The following is a 26687-nucleotide window of genomic DNA, read 5'->3' as shown; positions in this document are numbered from 1 at the left end:
GGGGGGCATGCTGCGCGCATGCCTCATTACGCGGGCAGGAGGGGTAAGAAGGGCGAATGTGGTGGGGTTCGGCGGTCTTTAGGGGGCTTCAGGACGGCTGCACCCCACAACTCAATTTACCCGCAAAAACAAATTTTGCGGGGCACCCGCAGGAATCCAAGAGTTCCATTAAGAGGGCCATAGCCATGCTCTGGGGGAACCGTTCTCTCCACCCCAGCCCTGGCGACCCTTTCATAACAATGTGGGTTTTGACAGCAGGGAGAAGGGGAAGGGGAAGGTTAAGGCCGGGCGTGAAGGGCGGGTTCCTTACGATCCTTCTGTCCCCGCAGCCTCCGAAGAGAAGCCCCCTAGGGCCGGAAGGGACCGAGCCAGAGTCTGCCTGCACGGAGGGGGGTCAGAGAGGGGAGCGCGAACCTGAGGTCCCCGCGTGGGCTCCGCTGCCCGGTAAGAAGCTGGCGGTGGGGTGGGGCACAGTTTGCCATCCTGCGCAAAGTGGCAAGTGAAGAAAAAATGCTGCCCTTATTAGCATAAAGGTTCGCATCTAATTTGCATGAGACCCATTTCATCGCTGAGACCTCCGCGCTTCTTCTCGCCTTCTAGCCTGCTGTGTGTCCCCCACTCCGCCGGCCCCGCGCCCCCGCGGGCGGAGTGTCCCCGCGCCCCACCCCTGGCCCCTCGCCAGCCCAGGCTCCAGGACTTCGCCTTAATTGGTGATTAGCTTCGGCTGGAGTCCCGGGCCAGGAGGAAAGAAGGGTCGGGTGAGAGGGCGGCACCTGGGCTGTGTTCCCCGCACAGAGCCCCCCATTCACCCACCCCCACCGGGGGGGGGGGCTTGTCCACCTCTGTCCGGCTAGGGACAGCCCAACTCCAGGCCATCTTCGCACAGGCCAAAGCCGCCTCCATCGGGCTTTCTCCACCGCAGAGGCGGAGGGGCGATCCGTGCAGACCCCGCCACGGGCTTAACCCCCACCCCAGAGCCCCGCAGTCAGAGCCGGAGACGCAGGAAGGAGGGGAACCCCCGGGGCTGGGGAGCCCAGGATGCGGAGGAGGGGCAGAGGCGCTGGGGACGTGGAGTGGGAACGCGGTGGTGCCTGGGGGAGGGGGGATTGGGGCGGGAACCCGACACTGGCTAAAGGGGGAACGCGAGGGAGAGGGCGGAGCTGGGCGCAGAGGCCCCTCCCCGCGGCGGCACAGCGGCTGGGCCTGTTATTCGTCTCGCCGCTCGGCCGGGACCCGCGCAGCGCCAGTGACTCGGGGAGTCGCCCCCCCCTTCCCCCCCTGCCCGGGCCTAGAACCATCCCCAACCCGAGTGGCCGGAGACGGAGCTGAAGCGGCTGCCGCATCCCGGCCCCACCTCCCCCACCATCCCTCCCTCCCGCTGGACATCTGGACCCTGGGCCCCGCACCGACAGGGCTCCGGAAACCCTCCCCGCCCAGCCCCGCGGTCCAGCTCGCACCGCCCTCACTGCGGAGCCCCCAGCCCTCCTCCAGACTAGACTTCCGCCTCCCCCTGGACGCCCCCTCCCGGTCCCCTCCCTCCCCCCCTGCCCCAGCCTGGAGCGGGGGTAGGAGGGAGGGGGGGTGTGCGCCCTGCTGCGTCCCCGCCCCGCCCCGCCCCCCGTGATTCCCCCTGCATGGCCGGCCCGGGTGGGGGGAACGGGGGGGCCCGGGCGCCATGCGGGAGGGGCACAAGGGGGGTCGCTGTGCCTGTCCCAATGTGATCCGAAAAGTGCTGGCAAAATGCGGCTGCTGCATCGCCCGGGGGGGACGTGGTGAGTGTGAGGTCTCCAGTGCTCAGCGTTGAATGGGGGTGGGCTGAGGGGTCAGGACTTATGTTCGTCCTGGTCCTAGGGGTTTAGAAGCTGGAGACTGTACCTGTATTTTCCAGGAAATACTTAATAGATGATCTCTAAGATCCCTTCTGCCTCCAAATTTCTAACTAGTTAAGGAAATTGGGGAAGGGGCAGGGCTTTCCTGTAGTCAGCCGGGTATGAGAAAAACCCTCTACCATCCCCTCTGGCCTAGAACCGCATCTTCCCTCAAATCCTTTTGCTAAGGATTCTACTTCAGCTCTGAGGAGGGACAGAGGGATGGAGGGAGGAGGAATGAGAGGATCGACCAGGGGCTTTCTTAAAAATCGCAGCTCCTCTGCCCCTGAGCCCAGGCCAAAAATAACCCTGATAAGCTTTCCTCACTTGCCCCTTCCATTGGGTCTGCACATTTTGGGGAGGTGGGCTACCGACGCCTTTTTTTATGGTAGTGATTACTGAAATTGGTGGAGGAGGGGACTGGGGGTGGCAGATGTGCTCTTAGCTCTTCATACCCCCCTTCTCAGAAAATGGTTTGTACCCACTGGAAGGGGGAGGGCTGTAGGAGAGCAGATGGCCACCCCCAGCTTCCAGTGTCTGTCCAGATGGCTGCCCCCACCCCCATATCTGTGCCATGCTCAGGATATCGGGGAACCTCCACGTGTTACTGGGGGGTTCCAGGCCTGGGGAGCCAGGCATTTACTGTCCTTCCAAGGGTGCCCTGGTGAAATTTTCTATCTTGGCCAACTCAAATGAGGACGGTAAGAGAGTGAGCCCTGGGAAGAGGGGACGAGCATCATAGGAGACTCTGAGAGCTTCCTAGGGATCCTGAGTCTGGAGCTAGAGCAATATCTATCACCCCTTTTCTTTCTCCCCACCCCCTTAGAATCCTACTCCATTGCTGACAGTGAGGGGAGTATCTCGGCTTCAGCTGCCTCGGGTCTGGCTGTCCCCTCTGGCCCCACCTCTGGCTTCAGCTCTGAACCCTGTTCCCCGGGCCCCCCAGGGCCCAGCAGTGGCCTGAGAAGATGGTTGGATCACTCCAAACATTGTCTTAGTGTGGAAACTGAAGTAGATGGTGGCCAGGCTGGACCATATGAGGTGAGCAGGGAACACCACAGAAGCATGTAGGACATCCATGTAGGACACTGGGAGAGAAGACAAGTTGGGGGCTATTGGTTAGTGGGGAGACACAGCTACTGTCTCTGACCTCTGGCACTTGACCTTGGCCCCTAGAACTGGATGCTGGAACCAGCTCTAGCCACAGGAGAGGAACTTCCAGAATTGACCCTGCTGACCACACTGTTGGAGGGCCCTGGAGATGAGACGAAGGTATGATGATGAAATGGGTCTGGGTGGCTCCCCTCACCAAAGAGGCATCCATTTGCTTCCTCTAGGACAGTGGTTCTCAACCTTCTGGCCCTTTAAATACAGTTCCTCATGTAGTGACCCAACCATAAAATTATTTTCGTTGCTACTTCATAACTGTAATGTTGCTACTGTTATGAATTGTAATGTAAATATCTGATATGCAGGATGGTCTTAGGCGACCCCTGTGAAAGGGTCGTTCGACCGCCAAAGGGGTCGCGACCCACAGGTGGAGAACCGCTGCTCTAGGATGTTCTTTTCTTTCAGCTACCTGAGGAGGAGAGTTTGTCCCAAGCCCCTGAGAGTGAGGAGGAACAGAAAAAGAAGGCTCTGGAAAGGAGTATGTAAGTGTCCCCACACGCTCCCTTCCTCTCTACCACTCTACAACGCCCAGAGGACTGTCCCTCACATTTTAGATTTGAGAATTGGAATTTCCTCTGAGGTTGGCTGTGGAAATGAAGGGGCTTCTAGTCCAGGAGGGAGAAAGTGGCTAAACCAAGGATGTGCACTCCTTTCTTCCCAGGTATGTCCTCGGTGAACTGGTAGAGACAGAGAAAATGTATGTGGAGGACTTAGGGCAGATTGTGGAGGTAACTCCCTTTTCCCTTCCCAGCCCTGACCCAGCCCTTTCCCTCTGCCCAGGGCTAATTTTAAGAGATGCCTTGCCCGGCTGGCATAGCTTAGGGGTTAAGCATTGACCTATGAACCAGGAGGTCATCGTTCGATTCCTGGTCAGGGCACATGCCCGAGGTTGTGGGCTCCATCCCCAGTATGGGGCGTACAGGAGGCAGCAGATCGATGATTCTCTCTCATCATTGACGTTTCTGTCTCTCTCTCTCCCTCTCCCTTCCTCTCTGAAATCAATAAAAATATATTTTTAAAAAATAGAAAAAAAGGAAACAAAAGAATAAAAGATGCCTTGATGCTCCTTTGTCCCACCTTCCCAATCCCCCTACATCCTGCACTTATTATGGAGGTAGCGTTCCCACCAGGACTGGCCCCACATACCTATGTTCCCACCCCAAACTTCCCATAGGGTTACATGGCCACCATGGCTGCTCAGGGGGTCCCAGAGAATCTTCGAGGCCGTGACAGGATTGTGTTTGGGAACATCCAGCAAATCTACGAGTGGCATCGAGAGTGAGTGGTGGAGCCCTAAAAGCAAGGGGGGAGGGCATATGTCTGGTTGTCTCAGCGTTCCATCCATGGCCCAGGAGCTATTGTTGCCTGAGGAGGGTTTGGAGAGGCTTCAAGGGGAGCATTACTAGGGCAGACAGCCCTAAGTTGCAGGGGTGGGGATATTTGACCTATCTTTTCCCTGCCAACCCCGCTAGCTATCTCCTGGGGGAACTACAGCGATGTTTGAAGGATCCTGATTGGCTGGCTCAGCTATTCATCAAACACGTGAGGCTTGAGAGGGTGGCGTGGGGAGGAGAGGGGGAGCTTGCGAATGGATGGGACTGCGGAAGTGCTCTTCCTTTTCACTCATCCTGCTCTTGCTTAAACTTCACACCTCCTAGGAGCGCCGGCTGCATATGTATGTGGTATACTGTCAGAATAAACCCAAATCAGAGCATGTGGTGTCAGAATTTGGGGACAGCTACTTTGAGGTCAGTGGCTGAGGTGCCCTGGGAAAAGAGGGACAGAACCATCATGAGCAGGCTTTCCAGGCTGCATAACCACTGTGTATCCCTGTCTCCAGGAGCTCCGGCAGCAGCTGGGGCACCGCTTGCAGCTCAATGATCTTCTCATCAAACCAGTGCAGAGGATCATGAAATACCAGCTGCTGCTCAAGGTCAGGACCCCCTTCCAGCTGGCTGGGACATGACAGCTCTTCCTTCCTTCATCTCCTCAGGGTTCCTAAGGCTTCCCCAGACTTCCTAGAGGCCTTCACCTGTGTCCTGGGGGAGGTTGTGAGAGCTTCTGAGAATGTCCTCATGACCTCCCTGAACATTCTTTTCTGTGTCTTAGGATTTTCTCAAGTATTATAGTAGAGCTGGGATGGATACTGAAGAGCTGGAGGTGAGGGCTTCTAGGTCTTCCAGGACACATCACACACACCTTTATCTTCTTAGTCTCCAGGATCCCCCCAGCTCCTTGGGTGGTATAGAGCTGTCTGGTTTTTAGGGGAGGCTGTCGGGGGTCAAAACATGGCTCCTTCCCAATGACAGTGCTTCTCTCTTCACTTGCATCCCAGCGAGCTGTGGAAGTCATGTGCTTCGTGCCCAAGCGCTGTAATGACATGATGACCCTGGGGAGACTGCGGGGATTTGAGGTATGGGGATGGAGCAGGAAACCTGAGGACCAGTGCTCTTCTGTCTCCGTTTGAGATTCGGGAAGTCCTTATGGGGAATTGTCCTCTCCTGGTGCTACCCTATGGCTGGTTGGGAGTGTCAGGGAAAGGAGGGAGGAGCAGAAGTTCCCTCTTTTTTCTTCTTGTTTTTTTCTGGAAGACCACTGTCCTTTGGTTCTAGGGCAAACTGACTGCTCAAGGGAAGCTCTTGGGCCAGGACACATTCTGGGTCACAGAGCCTGAGGCTGGGGGGCTTCTTTCCTCCCGGGGTCGAGAGCGGCGTGTCTTCCTCTTTGAGCAAATCGTCATCTTCAGTGAGGCCTTGGGAGGAGGAGTGCGAGGTGGAACACAGCCTGGATATGTGTACAAGAGCAGCATCAAGGTGGGGAGGGGGCTACAAGGGACGGGTTTGACTGGGATGGGGGGAGGCCTCTGAGAGGATGCCTGGCTCTTGGATTTGTTGGAGGGGGCAGGAGCCAGAGAGGGCCTGAAGAATTTGGGGGCACTATCTCCTATTTGCCAATCCAGGTGAGCTGCCTTGGACTGGAGGGGAACCTCCAAGGTGACCCTTGCCGCTTTGCTCTGACCTCCAGAGGGCCAGAGGGTGGGATCCAGCGCTATGTCCTGCAGACTGCAGACCCTGCAGTTAGTCAGGCCTGGATCAAGCAAGTGGCTCAGATCCTGGAAAGCCAGCGGGACTTTCTCAATGGTGAGTTCTCACCCTCTCTCCTCCACATGCTCCCTTCTGAATCCCTCACTGCCCAATCTCCCATCCCTGCCCTCTGACCCTGGCTTCACTTTGTCCCCTATTCCCACTTTCCACTAATAGCTCAGGAATTGGTAACTCAGCCCTAGCTGGTTTGGCTCAGTAGATAGAGTGTCGGCCTGCGGACTGAAGGGTCCCAGGTTCGATTCCGGTCAAGCGCACATGCCGGGGTTGTGGGCTCAATCCCCAGTTGGGGGTGTGCAGGAGGCAGCCCATCAGTGATTCTCTCTCATCATTGATGTTTCTATCTCTCTTTCCCTCTCCCTTCCTCTCTGAAATCAATAAAAATCCTATATAATAAAAGAGTAATATGCAAATTGACCATCACTCCAACACACAAGATGGCCGCCCCCATGTGGACACAAGATGGCCACCACAAGATGGCCGGAGAGGAGGGCAGTTGTGGGCCATCAGTCTGGCAAGGGAGGGCAGTGGGGGGCGACCAGGCCTGCAGGGGAGGGAAGTTGGGGGCGACCAGACTGGCAAGGGAGGGCAGATAGGGGTGACTTGGGCCAGCAGGGGAGGGCAGTTAGGGGAAATCGGGCCGGCCGGGGAGCAATTAGGCATTGTTCAGGCTGGCAAGGAGTGTTTAAGGGCAATCAGGCAGGCAGGCAGGCAGTTGGGAGCCAGCAGTCTGGTTCCCCGGGGATGGGGCTTAAACGGCCATTCGGCCTTCCCTCGAGGTGTCCAGATTGGAGAGGTACCAGGCTGGGCTGAGGGACACACACCCCCCCCCCCCCGCACAAATTTCGTGCACTGGGCCTCTAGTATATTATTTTAAAAAATTGGTAACTCGCCGAAACCGGTTTGGCTCAGTGGATAGAGCGTCGGCCTGCAGACTGAAAGGTCCCGGGTTCGATTCCGGTCAAGGGCACGTACCTGGGTTGCGGGCACATCCCCAGTAGGAAATGTGCAGGAGGCAGCTGATCGATGTTTCTCTCTCATCGATGTTTCTAACTCTCTATCTTTCTCCCTTCCTCTCTGTAAAAAATCAATAAAATATATTAAAAAAAAAATTGGTAACTCAGAATCCTCTAAAGGTCAATTTACATGGATGACACCTTTGGAGGGAGAGCAAAATGGGAGGATAGCCTGAGCAGAACCCTGAGGGAAAGGACCTGTCTCTGCTGTAACCCTCTTTCTGTTCTTCTCTTCGCCCCAGCATTGCAATCACCCATTGAATACCAGAGACGGGAGAGCCAGACCAACAGCCTGGGGCGGCCAGGAGGGCCTGGGGTGGGAAGCCCTGGGAAAATGCGGCCTGGAGACCGGGCCCAGGTCAGCACACACAGGCCCATCAATGGCTCTCTTCCCTCCCTGCTGCTGTTACCCAAAGGGGAGGTGGCCAGAGGCTCCCTGCCCCTGGACACACAGGTATGAAGAATGATGTTTCCTGGTAATAGGGGTAGAATGGGGAGGGCCTCTCTTGTTCCAGGATCCCCAAATCCTTCTCCCCCTTATCATTCCTCTTCCACCACCTTCCTTCTGTCTACTCCTTTCTACTTCCCATCTCTTACCCTCCTCCCTCCACTTTAATTGATGGTCTCAGGTAATCTAAGTGTCTGGCAAAAGGTGGCGTCACTAGGGGCTTACACTGAAAAGAGAGGAGTCGGGGTGGATTCCTGAACTTTTTTGATCCTCCAATTTGAGTCTTCCTTCAGGCCCTCAGTGACATCCCCCAGATGCCTCGTGACTCTCCTTCAGTTCCACCAATTTCAAACACCCCTCCCTGCCAGGCCAGACTTGCCAAGTTGGATGAAGATGAGCTGTAACTGGTAAAGACCATGGGGGTGGTGCTGACTCAGCTACTCTCTTCCCCAAGGAACTTCAGGGCAATCCTTCTGGCACTGCTCCAGAATTCCTCCCTCTTGGTGTGTCTGGAGGTGGGCAAGGCCGGGAGTGGTGTCAACTTGGAGGAGGGTACCTAAACTCAAAAAGACTTCTTTCTGTCCTGGGAACACAGGTTCCTTCAGCTCCCACCCCTATGCATGCATCACAGGTCCCCCACAAAAGAAGGATATGTGGGTGGGTGGGAGGGCTAGGGCAAGGGCCAAATAGAAAATATTGGTTTTGATTTTGTTTTTTCTGTTTTCTGAGAATAAAGGTTTTGTTATATCATGGAGGCTACTGTCTTGGCAGAGGGAAGGGGAGGCTTTGGTAGGGGAAAGTGGGGTGAAGTGGTATGGAAGAGATCAGCTGACCTCTCAAATCAGTTTGAGCAGGGGTCTGGTGAAAGGAGAAGGGCACAGGCTGTAAGATAAAAGACGTTGCTATCTCTCAGTCCAGGCCTGGGACTTGGGGCCACTGGAAACTCTAGATCCTTGATGAAACCTCCACTTTACCCAGCCCTTCTTTCTCTCTCATTTGGCCTCTGATCTAGACCCCAATGGAAAGCCCAATGTAATCTGATTTCCCATTACTCCCCCAAAATCCAGATGCTAAAGTACCAAATGCCAATGTACCTTTCCTTCTGAGGCCTCCATGTTCAGCTGAGGTAGAATGGGAAGGTGGAGAGGATGCTGGAGACCACGGCCCCTTCAGTCTCTGGGTCTTCTTATTTTTGCTGTCTGGGAAGTCATAAGGCATATCCACACTGGACAGGAATGGATTTCTCTTCAAGCCATAGACCCAAGATTGTAGAGGCCAAAGGGGTCTTCACCCCTCCCAACTTCTGGAACAGCTCCGGGGACAGAGAAAGCTAAACGTGCAGAGATCCATGTCCAGATTCCCTGTCCTGGGTCCTTGGTCATCGGTGTGCCACTGTCCCTTTGTCCCCTGGGCCTGGTCACGTGTACTTGGGCTTCCTCAGCAGACAATGGACTGCTAGGGTGGGGGTGGTGAGGAGGAGCTGGAGCCTCCCTGTGGGGCTGAGGTCCCTCTGGCCGACAATGGGGGGAGGGGCCTCTTAAGGGGGAGACAGGACGTTCAGCCCAGATAAGACTTCGGGGGAACAATAGAAGGAATTGAAGAAGGGAGACCCACCCTCACTGTTCCCCACCCCTAGGACTTTGGGGTCAGGGACCAGGGACCAGAGGGTGATGGGGAGGGGTGCTAAGGATTCTTGTGAGTGGAGGAGGGGATGGGGCAGATAGGATTCTAGAGCTCAGAACCTCTGTATCTCTTTAGGGATCAATGGGGTACATGAGGTGGGTGGGTGGGTGACTCTTTTGTCCCTAATATAACCACAAATGTGCGTTTGAGTGCCTACTTTGTGACTTGCACTTGTATGTAATATATGGTGTTTCAGGTTTTTTGGCTTCTAAGAAATAAAATAAAAGTTTCCTATCAGTTCAGTATTCTTCCAGGAGTCCTGAACTGGGGATTTAGGCTCAGGCTGTCCCGGCAAAGATGTGGAGTGGTGCTTCTCTGTCATCCCGTCTAACACATAATATCTGCTTCCCATCTCAGTTGTTTGTGGAACTGAAGAGGCCAGCAGACCTCCTTACACTTTCTTGGGGACAACCTGAGCCCCAAGAGGCTTTGGGTCTGGGGAAAGGAGAAGCTGGTGTTGGAACCGCTGCACTTTCTTGCTCCAGCGGGGAATGCAGCGGCTCTAGGAATGAACCTAGGGGAACCAGCTTCTGTCTTGGCCCAAAGTGTCGATTCCAAGGGAACTCGGTGAAGAGGTGGAGAGTGAAAAGGCTTAGGAGTGGTAGATAGTGGGGGTTAGGTGTTGAGGATGTGCCTGCCTTTTGGCTTCTCTCCCAGGTCCCTAAACCTTTGCACGGCCCTCTCCCATAGCAGACTCCAGGGCCTGCGACTGGGCCAAGGACATCTGAGGAAACGCCTAACAGAGACGCCCCCTCCCCAAGCTGCAGCTCTTCAGCTGGTAGAAGGGCGCCTCCAGGGCCGGATTGGGCCCTGCTTCAGGGAGGCGGGACTCAGGCGAGCCGGTGAAGGGGTATTTAAGACTGGGCGGAGTTGGAGGTGGCCAAGGGCAAAATGAGTGGGCTCCTGGGCGCCAGGACCTGCTCAAGCCCAGGAGAGGCCTCCGACCTTAAGTTCCCACTGGGCGCCCAGCTCAGGGAACCCCTCACCCAGGCGCGGTTCCAGCAGCTCTTCGGGGGCGCGGAGCAGGCGCAGGAGCTACTCGCCGAGTCCCGCTGGTCCGGGCTGTGCCGACTGTGGAGGCGGCGGGTCCGCGCCTGTTCCGGGCCGGGGGCGTGGCGCCTGCTGCTGGCGCGGCTGCCCCCGCTGCGCTGGCTGCCTCAGTACCGCTGGAGGGCCTGGCTGCTCGGGGATGCGGTGGCTGGAGTGACCGTGGGCATCGTGCACGTGCCCCAGGGTGAGCGGCCCCAACACCAACCTGTCAGAGGGCTGGGGAGACCCAGGGGGTGGGAACTCGCGAGCGAGGTGGTGGGTTCGTGTGGTTGGGGGTTCGGAGACAAGTTCTGGGTAAGGACTGTGGAGCTCCATCAGAGCCCCACCTCCAGCTGCCCTCATCTGCGCAATCCTTCGAGAAGTCTGAGACGCGTTCCGGCTCAGGGAACTGGAGAGAAGAGAGGAGCACAAGGCCTGCCCCCCAGGTCTCCGCGGGGGTTCTGGAGCTGTGACCTTGTCCACCCAGCGACTTCCCCCCAGGCCCATTAACCCCCCAGTTCCCGCTTGTGGCAAGGTTTAGCGTCCCCTTGCCAGCCTCTAAGAGGCGAGAGGGGGCAGCATCCCGAAGCTGGGCACCCTCCATCTCTCCGCCCCATCAGAAGGTCTTTCCTTCCACCCCCCCCCCCCCAGGCATGGCTTTTGCCCTCTTGACCTCCGTGCCCCCTGTGTTTGGCCTCTACACGTCTTTCTTTCCCGTCCTCATCTACACCTTGTTGGGTACTGGAAGACACCTGTCCACAGGTGAGTGACCCAGTGACCTCTCTGGGGTGAAAATGGACAGGGGTTTGAGGCTTCCGTTCTTGTAAGCTCCCTACCTCTCATCCCCCAACTCACCCCCAACTCACCCCCGTTCCCCTGCCGTGACCTCTGACCTAGGCAATGCTTGTTGGGGGTGCAAAGAGGTGGGAGTTTACTCAGACTTTTTCGTCCTCGTGAAATTGGGTTAACTTTTCTGGGGTTCGGAAGAGGGCAGAAGAGATGTGCAGTCACCCCAAGGAGCACGCAGTCACCCCAAGGAGCACGCAGTCACCCCAAGGAGCACGCAGTCCCCGGCGATTGCAGGAGGGGGTGGCGGTGCAGTCGGAACGGCTTTTGCGGTTGTTGCCCTCTCCTAACCTCCCTGTTCCCGGCTTCTGCACCGGCTTAGCCTCGCGGTCTTCACCCGAGCGCTGCTCCGAGGGAGCGAGGTCCCACGGCCCGCCGCCCGGGCCGAAAACGCAGAGCCTGGGCTGGCGCAGCGCCCCCGGCGGCACAACTGGTCATTTCTGCGTGTGTCCTCGGCCCTAGGAACGTTCGCCGTGCTCAGCCTCATGACCGGCTCCGCCGTGGAGCGGCTAGTGCCCGAGCCGCTCGGGGGGAACCTGAGCGGAATCGAGAGGGAGCAGTTGGACGCTCAGCGGGTTGGGGCAGCTGCGGCCTTGGCCTTTGGGAGCGGGGCGTTGATGGTGAGGGAAGACCCGGGGGGGGGGGGTCCACGCTGGGGGCCTGGGGGAACCGAGCCAGGGGAAAGGGTGGGGCAGGTCGCCCGCGCCGGTCTCGGTCAGAGGTGCGCCAGGAAACGGGCGCGCTGCGCTCCCGCTGTGACTGGGCATCTTCCTCCCGCAGCTGGGGATGTTCGCGCTGCAGCTCGGCGTCCTGTCCACCTTCCTGTCCGAGCCCGTGGTTAAAGCGCTGACCAGCGGGGCCGCGCTGCATGTGCTTGTGTCCCAGCTGCCGAGCCTTTTGGGGTTGCGCCTCCCGCGCCAGATCGGCTGCTTCGCTCTCTTCAAGGTGGGCGGGGGTGGGTGGGCAACAGGAAAGAGGTTCCAGCGGTCCCGGAGGGGGGCCACCGGAAAAGGAAGGCAGGAAGGACGAGTGGATGGAGAGATGTGTGTAACGGGGCGGGGCGGAGGAAAGGTTAGACCCAGAGGCTGAATGAGGGTCGCCGTGGAGGCGGGAGCCCTGATGGGAGCCGGGAGAGCCTTGCCTGGGTCTGGTGGGTCCGCCGCGGACAGTCGCCCCTAGCTCGGGGCCCTCTGCTCCCCGCCCGTCCGCAGACGCTGGCCGCTGTGCTGACCGCCCTGCCCCAGAGCAGTCCGGCCGAGCTGACCATCTCCGCGCTCAGCCTGGCGCTGCTCGTGCCGGTCAAGGAACTGAACGTGAGATTCCGGGACAGGCTCCCCACCCCGATCCCAGGGGAAATCGTCATGGTGAGGATGGCTCTTGGGTACCGGCCCCCTGCGCCTCACGAACCCTGCCCGTCCTGTAGGAGCTGGCCGCTGCCGCCCCCTAGCGGAACGCAGAGGGGCCGCAGCCGAGCGGTCCTGCTGACACAAGCCCTTTGCTAGGCTGCTTCCCAGAACACGCTGACCCTCCGGAATCCCCCACCGCACGTCCCCTCTCCTCTCGCGGAGCTCCCTCTGCAACTCTGACTGCGCCTTCTTCCTCCGAACAGCGCCCCCGTGCGGCGTCGCTCGGCAGAGCGCCTCCACTCCCATCTCTCCTGACCGGGTCCTTCCCTGTAACTCCCTTTCCCTTCCCAACCTACCTACGTTTCTCTTTCCAAGTAAATAAATGTTCAGCGTCTCCAAAGAGACCCTACGTATCCGCAGACAGAGCCAAACTTCCCTACTTCGAATGGCTCGGTTTTGCCTCCTAATGTCCACCTGCCTCCCTCATAGGAGCCGCCCCCCCCCCCCCCGCCGCCTTTTCCTACCATCCACCTCTCTCCGTAGCCCCAGATAGGTATCGTTCCTCTTTTCATCCCCACTCTCCTTCACTCGAAATTAGTTGTCGGGCAGCCATCCCAAACACATCCAAGCTCCCCCAGTTGCTAGGCTCCGGCAACCACCTAATCCTGCATTTTGATCCTCTCTCGTGTTGAGCCCTTGTAGCCTCTGCGGGGGGGGGGGGGGGGGGGAAGGGGGGGGAATGGGGGGCCCCACCCCTTTCCCCCCATATACACTCTTCACCAGGTGCTTCTGGCCTCTGTGCTCTGCTTCACCTCTTCCCTGGACACGAGATACAATGTCCAGATAGTGGGGCTGCTGCCTGGAGGGTAAGAGAGAATGAAGGAACACCAGCTTTCTCCTCTCACACCCAATACCTCCTTTTGTCCTGCTCCACCCTTTTTGTCTCTGTCTTTCCTATACTCCTTCCCTATACCCAGCCCATCTTTACCTTGGACCCCTCTCTCTCCAGCCTTCCCCAGCCGCTCCTCCCCAACCTGGCTGAGCTGCCTAGGATTCTGGATGACTCACTGCCCATCGCGCTGGTTGCTTTTGCTGTGTCCGCCTCCCTGGCCTCCATCTATGCAGACAAGTATAGCTACACGATTGACTCCAACCAGGTGTGACCCCCACTGAGGACTCCAGCCTCATTCAGGAGACAGCCCCCTAATGTTACCTCCCCATGCCTTTCTCTCTCTCTTCATCTCACTCTTCACCCCAGGAACTCTTGGCTCATGGTGCCTCCAACCTCATCTCCTCGCTGTTCTCTTGCTTTCCCAACTCGGCCACCCTGGCCACCACCAGCCTACTAGTGGATGCTGGTGGAAACACCCAGGTAAGAGTGCGCCCTTGAGTGAGGAGAAAGGGTGGGTGGGGAAGGGGGACGTCCGGTCCAGGTGGTGGAGAAACAGGTGGCAGCTATATAAAGGAGGCTGGGACTCTGTGAGGGAGGGTGAAGGAGGGGATGGGATTATCTAGGTCGGAGAGAAAGAAGACACTAAGTTCCATTAAGACCTTTACTGTAAGCACTTAAAAAGCTTATGGTGCCCCATATGTAGTTCAAAGTAAAAACATAACTAAACTGTAAACTAAATTTGAGACAAAATTCTAATTTTTTTTCCATACGGACATTTTCAGTTAAAAAGAAGTATCACATATCAAAGTCTCCCCTAATATTTTTATATTTTTGGTTTCTGTTCCTCTGTTGGTGCCCTAAGCATGTGGTTAGCCTGCTTTTAGGGTAATCCCACAGTGGCTTTTAAGATGGAGGTGGGTTACAAAAATAGAGAGGTTGAACTACATCTAGGGGAGACTAGTGAATGAGGCCTTTAATTGGGCAGAAAGGGAAGGGTAGGTGTGAATGGCAGAATATCAAGAAGCTCATTGAAGAGTGAGGAATATCTGTGTGGAAAGGGACTTGGGAGGCCCAGTGGGCGGGGAGACCACCTCTCACATGAGGGTGGGTGAGGTTCCCTTCCTTTTTTGCTTCCATTGACCCTTCCCTGTAGCTGGCAGGCCTCTTCTCCTGCGTAGTTGTCCTGTCAGTGCTGCTGTGGCTAGGACCCTTCTTCTACTATCTGCCTAAGGTAAGGAGCAGAGGCAGTGTGTGGGGTGACCTGGAGGGGTGGCTATATTCCAGAGTATTGGGGTGGTTAGTTCCTTTCCTCTGCCCCAAGGCTGTCCTGGCCTGCATCAACATCTCCAGCATGCGCCAGATGTTCTTCCAGATGCAGGAACTTCCACAACTATGGCGCATCAGCCGCATGGACTTTGTGAGAAACAGCAGCATTGCCCTCTCCCACTTTCCCAGCAGCCCCAGCCTCTGCCCTGAATCAAAGCTAATTGTCCTAGTCCTAAATTCTGTAACCCACCCACCCCCAACATGAATACCCCTTAATCCCTTTCCTCCGAGACAAGGTGAGGGGTGGGGTTTGAACCCCTTCAGACCTGAATATTTTTAACTCCCCAGGTGGTGCAAGGTCTGGGGTCAGTATGTTTGGTGTGTATCCATCGTTGGGTCAATCCTATCCCTTCCTTCTGTCTTTCTTTCTGCCTTCTCCTGAGCCATCCCTCCCCATCACTTGCCCTGGCGGCCACTGCCCCGGACCCTTTTCCTTAGCAGCGATGGCCTGGCATTTCTCCCGGGCATTTCACTCCCATCTCTGTCCTGCAGGCGGTGTGGATGGTCACATGGGTGTCTGTGGTGACCCTGAGCGTGGACCTGGGCCTGGCCGTAGGTGTGGTCTTCTCCATGATGACCGTGGTCTGCCGTACCCAGAGGTGGGAGTAGAGATGAGGGGAGTCAAGATGAAGGGAGGGGAGAGAACAGAGCGCTTGGGGTGACTTTTCAGCCAGGCCAGGCTGGCAATCTGACCCCAGCTTCCTGCCTAGGGTGCAGTGCGTGGCACTTGGACTAGCTGAAGGGACGGAGCTCTACAGGCCACTCCAAGAGAGCCACAAGGTGGGTGGGCTACAGCCAAAGAGGGAAGGGATGATTAGACCCGGATGTTTCTCTGACCCTCTGACCCTCTGACCCCTTAGCTCCTCCAGGTCCCAGGGCTCTGCATCCTGAGCTACCCAACACCTCTCTACTTTGGAACCCGTGGGCAGTTTCGCCATAACCTAGAGTGGCGCCTGGGGCTTGGCAGAGGCAAGGTGAGGGGCTCGGTCAAAGGGGAGTGTGGCTTCTCTGTGAGTGGGAGGCACGTGGGTTTCTGAGGGGGATCCTTGTGCTCAAGGTGTGCACGGTCATGCTGGTGCCTCACAAGTGGTGACCGCTCTTTTCTGTCACAGGAGACTCCAAAGGGAGATGGCCCACCTGATGCCGGTGAGATGGGATGACGGGAGGAAGGTTTGGGAATAATCCCGGGGAGCCTCTGGGGACCCTGCCTTCTCCCGTCCTAGTTGCTGAGCCTGTCAGAGTGGTGGTCCTAGACTGCAGTGGCGTCGCCTTCGCAGATGCTGCTGGGGCCAGAGAAGTGGTACAGGTGAGGACGAGGGAGGTTGAGGAGAAACTCCCCTTATCCTCCCAGGGATACCCTCTGATGTAGGGTGTAACCCACTGCCCCACCTCTGCAGCTGGCCAGCAGATGCCAAGATGCTGGGATCCACCTTCTCCTGGCTCAGTGTAATGGTGAGAGGTGTGGCGCATGGAGGGAACTGGAGACGGGGGGATGGCCGGACACTTGGGGGAGAGGAGAGAAAAGGACACGGCGTGGACTTAGAACCTGACCCCCTCTCCACACAGCCTCAGTGCTCAGGACACTGACCCAGGCAGGACTCCTGGACAGAGTGACCCCAGAGCAGCTGTTTGTGAGTGTCCAGGATGCAGCTGCTCATGCCCTGGAGAGACTGGTGAGGGGACAGTAGCAACAGGGGTGGAAGTCAGGAGGTGCTGGGCTGTAGCCAGGGAGGTGCGCGTCAGTGGCTGAAGATCCAGGCAGAGGGAGTTAGGAAGGGGGCTGAGGAGGAAGATGAAGAAAGGGATGGGGATGAAATGATTAATTTATCAAGACTAAGCCAGGGAACCCTGGCCGAGTGGCTCAGTTGGTTGGAACGTCTTCCTATATATCAATAATAATAACAATAATAACACTAATAATAATAATAAATTTTCGGGTTTGATTTCTGTTCAGAGCACATACCTATGTTGTGGGTCCAGTCCCCAGTCAGGGCGCATAGAGGAGGCCTCTGATGGATGTTTCTCTCTCACATCAGTGTCTATCTCTTTCCCCTCCTCTCTCTCTCTCTAATCAATAAATGTATTTTGGGTTGAGGATTAAAAAAGAAAAAAAAGACTAAGCCAGAGAGAATGGGCTCAGCTATGGGCGAAGAACTGAGTAACTAAAGGTCCCCGATGCCGAAACCGGTTTGGCTCAGTGGATAGAGCGTCGGCCTGCGGACTGGGGGGTCCCAGGTTCGATTCCGGTCAAGGGCGTGTACCTGGGTTGCGGGCACATCCCCAGTAGGAGATGTGCAGGAGGCAGCTGATCGATGTTTCTCTCTCATCGATGTTTCTGACTCTCTGTCTCTCTCCCTTCCTCTCTGTGGAAAATCAATAAAATACATTTAAAAAAAAAAAAAAAAAAGGTCCCCGAGGGGTTGGTGCGCCCCTCAGACTGCCAAGTCCTGGATGAGGAAGGGCGGGGCACTTAATCTATTCCTGACACGTGCCCTCCCTTTTTCAGGAGCTCACTGGTCCGAAGACTTGCACAGTATGGGTCTGACCGGGTCACGTGGAGTATGGAAGGCCCAACAATGTGTGTGTGAGGGCCGTGGCCCTTGAGCCCCCTTACTTGATGTAACTAATAAAATAAAGCTGAGAGCCTCTGGGATTCATGAAGTGAGTCTGGGTGTCTGCACACCGGCCCCTGGTGCCCCTTCCTCCGTGCCCACAGCATTGCAGAGACACAACTAAAAATGCTTTCACCTGTGTGTTCACTGGCCCTCACCCCAGCTCCAGTCACCAGGTCTCTCCATGGGGGTGCGGCTGCAGCGGGGGCACAGTCCTGGATCCAGAGGTGGGGGAGGCGGCGCAGTCCTGGGGATACATGTTGGGGCCTTCCCCACCCACTCAGTCACCAGGAAATGAGTGTTTCCACTTCAGGTTCTTAGAGTCCTTTGGGCTCTTTGGCACTTGGACAGGGACTCCCCACCTCCATGAGGGGGTGGAGGGAGGACTTGGCACTGGGATGAGTTATGGCTCCACCACACCCCTGGGCACTCACAGAAAGGAGGAGTGTCACCAGGACTAGCCCCTATTTGGGATCAGGTTCTGAAGGGGATTGGGGACAGTCAGTGGAGTGGTCACTGGGTAGTGGGGTTTGCTAGAAATTTCTGGCAGGGACAAGAAGGCAGGCCCAGCCTGTCCGTTGAAAGGCCCTGAGTGGCCATCACTCCGCAGTCATGCACTGCAGTTGGTGTTTGAAGAAGAGCAGGCGGTGTCTGGCCACGTGAATTCCGTCCAGCGATCCTGGGTAACGGTACCGGGCGTAAGTCTCTGTCCCAGGATCCCTTGATGTCCAAGGCAGCTTCAATTTGGATGCGTGGTCCACAATGACGTCTGAGCAGGAGCCCACCCGAAGGGAACCAAGTCCATCCAGGAAGAATTCTGGGGGTGGATGGGGGGGGGGGGAGGAGTACACAATGAAGCGTCCTGAGAGTGCAGAAGGCCAGCCCTCAGGGAGAAGTGAGACTTGGGGTATGGAGGGTGCGCATGCACACACTCCATTTCTCAGGGCCAAGGAGTGGGGTAGAGGTGGCGGTGACAGTGGTAGGGAAGTTCAAGGTGGACCCAGCAGCTGTGTTGGGTGCGAGGGTTAACGTGGTGTGCGGGCCAGGAGGTAGAAGCTCTTTCTCTTGGTAAAACTTCGAAGAACTGCTCTAGGGGGGCTGGATGGCAGCCACGGGCTCCGCGGGGGGTGCCCTTGGCGCCTTGCCGCAAGGAACCTCGCCTCCCAAGGGGTACCCTGCCAGAAGAGGGCGCCACTCACCCAGGTGCGCCACACGGTTGAGACGCGGGTCGAAGCCGACCTCTCGCACTTTGTCGGTGCGTGCCAGGAAGAAGTTGACCACGCCGTCGGTGACCACGCAGCCCGGGAAGCCGATGAGCTCGTGGTGAAAGCCACGCCTTTGCCGGAGGCAGTTCCCGCGGCCTGGCGCGCCCGGCTCCACGCTCAACAGCTGCCGGTAGGTGGTGGCGAAGCCCGAGATCTCGCGCACAGCGCCCCCGACCTGCGGTGAATGGGAGGATGGCTCCAGGGGGGGCGGGGACTGGAAGGGGTAGGTCTGTGCTCCCTCCGCCTCCTCCCGGCCCGCCCCCCCCCCGCCCCCCTCACCCCCCGCGTTTCCCCTGGCCGGTCCTTTTCGATTCTACCCCGTCGGGACCTAGATATAGCCCAGGCTCCGCTTCTCCATCCTCTCTTGTCCCAAGGGCTGGCTGCTCTCCAGCCGAGGTCTTAACCCCCTGGCAGCCCCCTGTCTCCACCCCATGTCCTGCGGCCCCTCCCCTACCAGGTCCAACGGCGTCCGTTCCAGCACGTCCACAAGCCTCTCCAGCTGCGTCCGAGCCGTGAAGATAAAATCGTCGTCCACCCACAATACGTACTTGGTGGTCACTTGGGACACAGCCAGGTTCCGGCCTGCGAACCAGCCCTGGGAAGGGGATGTGTGGTTGGCGAAGCCGTGGTTAGGACATACCCCTTTGCCACCCTTCCTTTTCACTCTTGATCACTCTAAACAGCCTGCACCCCTCCCCAAACGTCGAGTTCTTGTGAATTGCGGGGAGCTAGGTAAAAAATACAGTTTCCCATTGTCAGAGGTCCTGAGTCAGTGTTGGGGTGGGGGGCAGTCTTGGAATGCATTTAATTCCTGAGTGCATTCATTCAACTATTTATCACGCACCCACTGGGTGCTGAGCACCATTCCACGGATGCAGCGCCAATAAGATAGACACGATTTCTGCGTTCACAGAGCTTCCAGTCCGGGAAGCCTCGGGGTTAACAGGCATCCATCCCAGTGGTTTTGAGGCCGATAATTCCGGGAACCACTCACTACTCTGGAGACTGAGCGCGCGCGCCCCCTCCCGGTGCCCTGGGGCGCCGGGTTCCGTCCGGCCCGCTGCGCACCTTGCCAAAAGGCATGAGATAGTGCTCGACGTGGGGGTCGCTAATGATCTCCGGCTTGTCGCTGTCGTCGGCGATGATCACGGTGACCGTCGGGTAGAAGCGGCGGATGCTGGCGATGAGTGCCCGCAGCCGATTATAACGAAGGAAGGTCTTGGTGGCAATGGTGACCAGAGCGCTAATGTTGTACTGGGCTGGGAGTGAGGGGCAGAGTTAGGTGCAGACAAGGAGAGTGGATAGTGAGGAGCAAAAAGACATCCATCTTCTCCCAGGCAGCCCTCTCCCAACTCCTTCCCCACCGGGGCTGCACCCATGTCCCTGCATGCACAAGCCTCACCTCCCTGAGGTAGAGACCCAGGTGGGTACAGCCGAGGGTTGGGGAGATGTCTTATGTGAATGGTGAAGGCCACTGCATGTCCCTCGGTGGAGAACCGGACTAGGAAGAAAGGGCATGAAATGTGGAACAGCATTCTATTTTTAGTAAATAAATATTTAAGTGCTTATTCTGTGTATCAGCTTTCCCAGCCCTGGTGGACAAGAACGCAATGTTCTTACCCCCATGGGACTTACATTCTAATGGCTGGGAGAAAGATGAGAAAACACTTAATTTAAAGCTAACCTTCGCTGAGCATTTACTATGGGCCAGGCACTTTGTAAATGACCTTAAGTGGTAATTTAAATATGGACTCATTTAATCCTCATGGTATGAAGTAGATTCCTACTACAGAAAAAGAAGGCACAGAGAAATGAAATAATCTGCCACATTTAGACAACGATTTAAGCAACAAAGCTGGGAGAGAAACCTAGTTAGCCTGGTTTCAGGTTAAGTAAATAAGAAAAGTTCAGATACTGGTAAATATTGAATAGAAAATAAGGGAAGTAATGCGATAGTGAAGAGGAGACATTTGAGCTGAGATCCAGATGACAAGAAGGAGCCAGCCATGCACACATCTGGGGGAAGAGCGTTCTAGGCAGAGGGAACGGCGAGGGCAGAGGTCCTCAGTGGGAGCAGGTTTGGTGGAGCGAGCCTTGGCTGGTAGGTGCCTTTTGCTTGAAGTGGGAGCTTTGGGAGATAAAGCCCTTTGCCCTGTAGTAAGTGGTGGGCTGGGAATAGAGCTGGAGTCTTCTGGCTCCTGGGGCAGGTCACTTCCTGGGGCCCCCATGGTTGGCCTGAGGAGGGGACACACCCAGAGCTCCGATTTCCCTCTGGCCTGCTCTGGCCCCAGATGAACAAAGGCCTCTTCTCTCCCTCCCTGGCCTTGCTGGCCTAGCTGAAATGCCCATTGTGTGGCTGGGCAGCTCTGGCCATTGCCCGAGTATCTCCCACACCCTCTGCCATCTGCCTGACCCAGCCTTTCTGGGTTCTCTCTGTTCACCCAGACTGCCCCTACCGCCACCCAGCGCCTCGCACCTGTGTCCGCGGTGTTTGCCTGGTAGCTTCGGCTGCTGTAAGTGACCAGTTGCAGCTGCCGATTGAGTTGGTCCAGTCCTGAGCTGGTGAGGGTGAGGTTTGGCTGCCCCTCCCCCGTGAGAGTCACTCCAGTCACTTCCCCTGCCACGTCCCATGTGCCCAAGGAGGCAGTCAGGTTCACCTGGGAGCAAGCATTGGACAGCGCAGCGTTAGCCCCCAGACCCACCTCTTGCCGCCCTGATTCCTCCATCCCTCCTTTGGCAGCCCTGTTTCCCTCCCAGCATCCTTTTTAAAAAAAAAATGTATACTTTTATTAATTTCAGAGAGGAAGGGAGAGGGAGAGAGAGATAGAAACATCAATGATGAGAATCATTGATTGGCTTTCTCCTGCACGCCCCCTACTGGGGTTAGAGCCCGCAAACCAAGCATGTGCCCTTGACCGGAATCGAACCCAGGGCCCTTCAGTCCGCAGGCCGACGCTCTATCCACTGAGCCAAACCAGCTAGGGCCCTCCCACCATCCTTGATGCCCACTTGGCCTCCCCACGCTCCTGTTTCTTCTCACCTGGTATACCTCCTGACCAGAAGCAGCCTGCAGGCTCAGCCCTGGAAGGAAGGAGGGAGATGAGAATCAGACAGCTTTGCTCACTTTCTCTTCCCTTTTTCACAACACAGAACTTCTTACCCCTTCCTCTTGTTGAGGCAGCGGGGCACAATGGCCGAAGTAGCCTAGAGTCATTGTTTAACTCCTTCACATCAAAGCAGTAGCTCTTCTATGGCCTGCTTTACCATAGATTCTTTTCTCCAGACTTCTCTAGTTATAGTCTCCGCAATTCCTGACCACCAAGAGTCCCTTCTGTCCCACCTCCCACCTCATGAGCCCCCTGCCGACCTCAAGTCCCTCTTTCATCAGAAGACCCGCCCCCCCCCCCCCCAATTCCAATCTTCCCTCGTCCGTCCCCACCCAGGCTCAGGCTCTGCCACTCCCACGGTGGCTTCGGTCATCCCTAGGACCTTTCTCCCCACCTGGCACCAAGATGCTCCTGAGGGGCTGTACCTCCACGCCCTGCACGGGGTATTGTAGGGGGCAGTTGGCAGGGGCAATGAGCAGCTGGTCAGCAGCAGACTGGCTCCTGTCCGTGGAGGAGGGGAAGGACAGAGGGAGAGTCAGGAGGAGAGGGGCTTTCCCTCCTGCCCCACGCACCCCCAGGCCGCCTACTGCTCTCCACCAGCATAGTCATGCTTTCCTTTCATGCTGGTACCTTGAAAGGAAGGCCTGGAACTCCTGTTCCCTGGAGGCAGAGGCAGCCTTCAGCTCCTCAGGGTCAAAGGCCTTGGTGAAGTCAGTGGCTTGGACCTGCCTCTGGAAGGGGAGGTGAAGGTTCCCGGTGCTAGACTCACAACTGCAGTTGTTACCGGACAGCAGCCTGGAGGGGGGGAGGTCATCAGAGCCCAGCCATACAGCTCCATTCACCCCGCAAAACACTTACACAGCGCCCTTCAACCCTGCCCAGCCAATATCTGTCCCCCAAACACTGCTCTCCAAATAGTCCCTGGGAGGGGGAACCCTAAATAGGATGAACTACTCGTAAATCAGGATTTCACAGAGGTGCCGAACAGGGCCAAACTGCTCAGATGGCAGGGTTTTCCACTCACCGCTCAGGACCCCATCGGGGAGTGCTTTATGTGGACATCATAAAGAGTTTCCGGGCCACGCCCTGACTGCACACCCTCCCTTCACCGTGACAGGGTTCAGGGAGGGCAGATTTCCCCCCAGGCCAAGACTCAATAGCCCCCTCCACCTCCCACCTCACCCCCACGACCAGCCAACCAGCTGGGGAAACCCAGGCATCAGAGCTCAGCAGTGGAGGAAACAAAAGCGCCCCCCCTCCCTCCAAAGTGAGTGACGCACGGTGGCCACCACTCCTGGCACTCACCCCACCACTTGCTCCTTGATCCTGACGGGGATGTGGGCATAGCGGGGCTCAGGGGCGAGGTCCGGCAGCTCTGGCCTGGGGGGACCCTGCAGGGGCGCCCACAGCGAAAGAGGTAGCCGCAGGTCCGAGGTATCCCGGGTCCTAGCGTACAGGAGCCCCAGCGAGGCGCCGACGAGCAGCAGAGCAAGCACACAGAGGGCCCTGCGGCCCAGCCGCATCCTGGGTGGGCAGTAGGGGGTGGGGGGTGGGGGGTGAGGAAGGCGGGGCCGAAAGGCGTGGACAGACCCTGATACCCCCGCCCTGCTTCCCGGGGCGCTGTCCACATTTTGCGCGCTAGGATTTGTACGGCGAATCGTCACCCGCTACCCACTCCCTCACTCCCCCGGCCTGGTGTCTCCCAGCCTTCTTCTCGCCCTCTCCCGCATCTCCGTCTCCTCTAACACCCGAGGCCCAGCATCCTGACGCGAGGGACCTTTGGATGCGGAGGTTTCCACGCGGCCGCGCATAAGTAGAAGAGCCCCGCTTTCTTAGGGCAGCGGAGGCCCCCAAGCTCGTCGGCCCCCCAACCCCACCCCGAGCCCGCGCATCCCCCCACTCTTCGGTCACCTGGCCCCGGGTGTGCTACCAAGAGCGGCCCCACACCTTGCCTGTCATGAAAAATGCAGAATCACGCCCGCGCTATGGGGTGCCCCCGGCGGAGGTGACCTGGTGAGTGGCCTCGGGGGCAGCGAGTGGACGCGCGCGTGCGCCTCCTCCCACCTTCAGCTCGGCCCGCACCCGGCCAGGGCACTAACCTGTCTAACGCTCTCAGGCCGCGGCAAGAATTCGCTCCGGGCGGCGCCAGGCTCTCAGCCCCGGCCCGGGGGTCCTCATGAGGCTGGCGGCGGCCAGATGGGAGAGCCGGGCGTGAGCCTGAGCGCGTGGAGGATCCTCCTGCCTCCCCCGCGCGCCAGAGCCCTCCCGCCTCCGACTCCCTGGGCTTTGTAGATTACGGTGCCGGGGTGGTTCTGGGCGTTTCCTGCCAGGGTGGCGGACGGCCTTGAGAAACCGCCACACGGAGTGGAGATACCAGCGCCAGGGAACAAAGCCAAGGCTCCCCTGTCTCCCTGGCTCGGGAGGGCTCGGGCCGCCGCCCGGCGCTTCAGATCACGGCGCCGCGCGGCTCCGCTTCAGGCTCGTTGCGGCGCAGGCTTCGGCGACGCGCGGGGAATGCGGGCGCCTTCTGGTGGGAGCCGAGCACATTGCGGGGCCCCGAAGCCGGCGCCCAGAGGTCCTTCTCCCTACACCCCCCACCCCAACCTACCTCTGAACGGTTGGGGGCATCTCGACGTCGGCACCAAACCCTATTCTCTGCCCTATTCGTTAGGAGCCTCTTTCTCATCGTTGATTGGTGTTAATTTTCATCCTGAGCTTTGACATCTTAGTTTGCTGGTTTGTCTTTTGCGAGAGTCTCGTGTGCGTGTGTGTGTGCGCGCGCGTGCGTGTGTGTGTGCGTGTGCGTGTGTGTGTGTGTGCGCGTGTGTGCGTGTGTGTGTGTGTGTGTGTGTGTGTGTGTGTTTCTTGGTTAGGGTTCATTGTAGATGACAGAAACCACGCTAGGGGGTGATTGCTGGGTCTTAGGTAGCTTCCAGTGTGGTTGGGGGGTTGGTTTTCGCATGGGTGACAGTACCTTCCATAGGCTTTTGGAAGCACGTGGGGGCATTTTTGTTGGTCACAATGACTGCAAAGCTACTGACAATTGATGGGCTAAATGTCCTACAATGAATAGAACAGGCCTATGTAAGAAAGACTTGCCCTTCTGTTAGACAGGACAAGGGTCTCAAGGGTCTGGGCCAGCAATTTTCAACCATTTTAAAAAATATTGTTTTATTGATTTCAGAGAGGAAGGGAGAGGGAAAGAGAGATAAAAACATCAATGATGAAAGAGAAACACTGATTGGCTGCCTCCTGCACCCCCCCCCCCCCCTAGGGATCCAGCCAAGGAATCCAACCTTGACCTCCTAGTTCAAAGATTAATGCTCAACCACTGAGCCAGGCAGGCTGGGCATTTTCAACCTTTTTTTTTTTTTAAATCTCATGTCACACATAAACTATTTACTAAAATTCTACAGCACACCAAAAAGTATATTTTTTGCTGACAAAAAGTAGGTATAATTTTGATTCATTTACACCAGACGGCTGTCATTGTGTTGGCAGTTGTCATTTTAAACATTTGACAATCTAAAGGAAAAGAGGTCAGTGCGTCAAGTATTGCATGTTTAAAAAAATCTTGCAGAACTGTTGAAAATCGTTTGTCTGGGCCATCCTTACGAAATGCTATTCTTGCTAAATGTTAAAATGTTGCAAAATATTTTTCAGACCAACTGCAACAGTGTAAGTTTCACAGGAACCACTCTGATAAGTGCAGGGAACTGCAGAAATGAAATCTACATGTAATTGGACAAATAGTGCATATAAGCAATGGCTAAGCCTCCCTTCCCAGAGGCAGAGCTTTGGCTATGCATCCTGTCTTTTTTACTTGCTGCAAGTAAATAAGAACTACCTTGCAACAACTAGTTCTTGTTTGTTTGTTTGTTTTTAAATATATTTTATTGATTTTTTACAGAGAGGAAGGGAAAGGGATAGAGAGTTAGAAACATGGATGAGAGAGAAACATCGATCAGCGGCCTCCTGCACACTCCCCACTGGGGATGTGCCCGCAACCAAGGTACATGCCCTTGACTGGAATCGAACCTGGGACCTTTCAGTCCGCAGGCTGACGCTCTATCCACTGAGCCAAACCGGTTACGGCTAGTTCTTGTTTTTGAATAGAGCACCCCAAGCAGCAAACCTTTTGAGTTTGGTCACAAGTTTGGTAACTCAGAGGGGACTCTTTTTTTTTTTCTTTCTTTCTTTTTGGATGGCACTCTCTTAAAAGAACTCCTTCTTGGCCTGGTGGGGATGCTTGTCAAGAAGACTGTAGCAGCACTCCGCACCTGTGTCTCCACTGGACCAAGGATCTGTTCTGTGGGAGATTCCCGCTGTCTGGCCTGCCTCCACAGCAAGTGGACCTGCTTCACTCAACGCGTTGGCCCCAGTGGCCACTTTAATTAGTGTTTCTTTTCCCGTTTTGGGTATAGAGTTGTTGGAAAGATAGTTTCAGTTCTGGTGTGTGTTTGGTTTCTGGTTGGTTGGGCAGGATTCAGGGCCTGAATTAGGTCTAACTCTGGAGGGTTGAGGAACACCTGTGGGGCAATCCATGCCATCCTTGAGGAACAATCTCTGGTCTGGTTGTCTGTCTGTCCTGCAGGAGGTGGATTTTGTTCTTTGTGTGGACATTTGTGTTTGCCTTATTTGTCTTTTTTTTTTTAATTAAATCTTTATTGTTCAGATTACATTTGTTCCTCTTTCCCCCCCCCCCCATAACTCCCCTCCTCCCAGTTCCCGGCCCACCCTCCGCCCTCACTCCCCACCCACTGTCCTCATCCATAGGTGCACGATTTTTGTCCAGTCTCTTCCCGCATCTCCCACTCCCCTTTCCCCCCCAAGAATAGTCAGTCCATTCACTTTCTATGTCCCCTGATTCATTATAATCACCAGTTCATTCTGTACATCAGATTATTTATACACTTGATTCTTAGATTCACTTGTTGATAGATGCATGTTTGTTGTTCATAATTTGTATCTTTACCTT

At 56.5% G+C, this 26687-nt stretch overlaps 3 protein-coding genes across 5 annotated transcripts; 2 read left to right on the top strand and 1 right to left on the bottom strand.

Moving 5' to 3' along the window:
• The first annotated feature begins 1208 nt into the window (after window positions 1–1208).
• On the top strand, window positions 1209–8353 carry ARHGEF25 (Rho guanine nucleotide exchange factor 25). Of its 2 annotated transcripts, XM_006093556.3 has the most exons (15): window positions 1209–1772; window positions 2695–2909; window positions 3045–3140; window positions 3444–3520; window positions 3700–3766; window positions 4213–4316; window positions 4511–4580; window positions 4697–4786; window positions 4879–4971; window positions 5148–5198; window positions 5374–5451; window positions 5651–5851; window positions 5998–6178; window positions 7398–7609; window positions 7897–8353. In XM_006093556.3, exons 1-15 carry the CDS (start codon window positions 1676–1678, stop codon window positions 8005–8007), a joined length of 1743 nt encoding a protein of 580 aa, XP_006093618.1. In that variant the 5' UTR covers window positions 1209–1675; the 3' UTR covers window positions 8008–8353. The 2 variants fall into 2 exon arrangements, with proteins under 2 accessions (XP_006093618.1, XP_023613779.1); XM_023758011.1 differs by lacking the exon at window positions 5148–5198 and having other exon boundaries at window positions 1676–1772; window positions 7897–8321.
• On the top strand, window positions 8020–17378 carry SLC26A10 (solute carrier family 26 member 10). Its single transcript, XM_014459899.2, has 19 exons — window positions 8020–8155; window positions 10146–10520; window positions 10967–11077; window positions 11624–11781; window positions 11942–12106; window positions 12373–12525; window positions 13291–13373; window positions 13517–13664; window positions 13766–13879; window positions 14553–14630; window positions 14721–14816; window positions 15218–15324; window positions 15436–15505; window positions 15586–15699; window positions 15838–15871; window positions 15949–16031; window positions 16123–16177; window positions 16292–16398; window positions 17232–17378. Exons 1-19 carry the CDS (start codon window positions 8020–8022, stop codon window positions 17268–17270), a joined length of 2226 nt encoding a protein of 741 aa, XP_014315385.2. The 3' UTR covers window positions 17271–17378.
• B4GALNT1 (beta-1,4-N-acetyl-galactosaminyltransferase 1) lies at window positions 17136–24465 on the bottom strand. 2 transcript variants are annotated; one of them, XM_006093550.3, is made up of 11 exons: window positions 24318–24465; window positions 23015–23233; window positions 22340–22504; window positions 22104–22210; window positions 21643–21683; window positions 21079–21259; window positions 20005–20103; window positions 19671–19861; window positions 19057–19197; window positions 18537–18777; window positions 17136–18154 (listed from the first exon to the last, which is right to left on the bottom strand). In XM_006093550.3, exons 1-11 carry the CDS (start codon window positions 24335–24337, stop codon window positions 17937–17939), a joined length of 1623 nt encoding a protein of 540 aa, XP_006093612.1. In that variant the 5' UTR covers window positions 24338–24465; the 3' UTR covers window positions 17136–17936. The 2 variants fall into 2 exon arrangements, with proteins under 2 accessions (XP_006093612.1, XP_006093613.1); XM_006093551.3 differs by lacking the exon at window positions 24318–24465 and adding an exon at window positions 23809–24249.
• Between the last annotated feature and the right edge of the window lie 2222 nt (window positions 24466–26687).

The sequence above is a fragment of the Myotis lucifugus genome, unplaced genomic scaffold (genome assembly GCF_000147115.1).
Source record: "Myotis lucifugus unplaced genomic scaffold, Myoluc2.0 scaffold_119, whole genome shotgun sequence".
NCBI lineage: Eukaryota > Metazoa > Chordata > Mammalia > Chiroptera > Vespertilionidae > Myotis > Myotis lucifugus.
This window is presented reverse-complemented; position numbering and strand designations above follow the sequence as displayed.

Coding starts and splice junctions, on each gene's coding strand:
- ARHGEF25 (XM_006093556.3), top strand. CDS start 1,676: ATGCGGGAGGGGCACAAGGGGGGTCGCTGTGCCTGTCCCAATGTGATC. Junction 5,852..5,997: donor TGTACAAGAGCAGCATCAAG/GTGGGGAGGGGG, acceptor TTGCCAATCCAG/GTGAGCTGCCTTGGACTGGA. Junction 6,179..7,397: donor CCAGCGGGACTTTCTCAATG/GTGAGTTCTCAC, acceptor TCTTCGCCCCAG/CATTGCAATCACCCATTGAA.
- SLC26A10 (XM_014459899.2), top strand. CDS start 8,020: ATGGGGGTGGTGCTGACTCAGCTACTCTCTTCCCCAAGGAACTTCAGG. Junction 15,872..15,948: donor AGATGGCCCACCTGATGCCG/GTGAGATGGGAT, acceptor CTCCCGTCCTAG/TTGCTGAGCCTGTCAGAGTG. Junction 16,032..16,122: donor GGGCCAGAGAAGTGGTACAG/GTGAGGACGAGG, acceptor CCACCTCTGCAG/CTGGCCAGCAGATGCCAAGA.
- B4GALNT1 (XM_006093550.3), bottom strand. CDS start 24,337: ATGCCCCCAACCGTTCAGAG. Junction 22,211..22,339: donor TTCCAGGCCTTCCTTTCAAG/GTACCAGCATGA, acceptor CTCCACGGACAG/GAGCCAGTCTGCTGCTGACC. Junction 18,778..19,056: donor AACGGACGCCGTTGGACCTG/GTAGGGGAGGGG, acceptor CATTCACCGCAG/GTCGGGGGCGCTGTGCGCGA.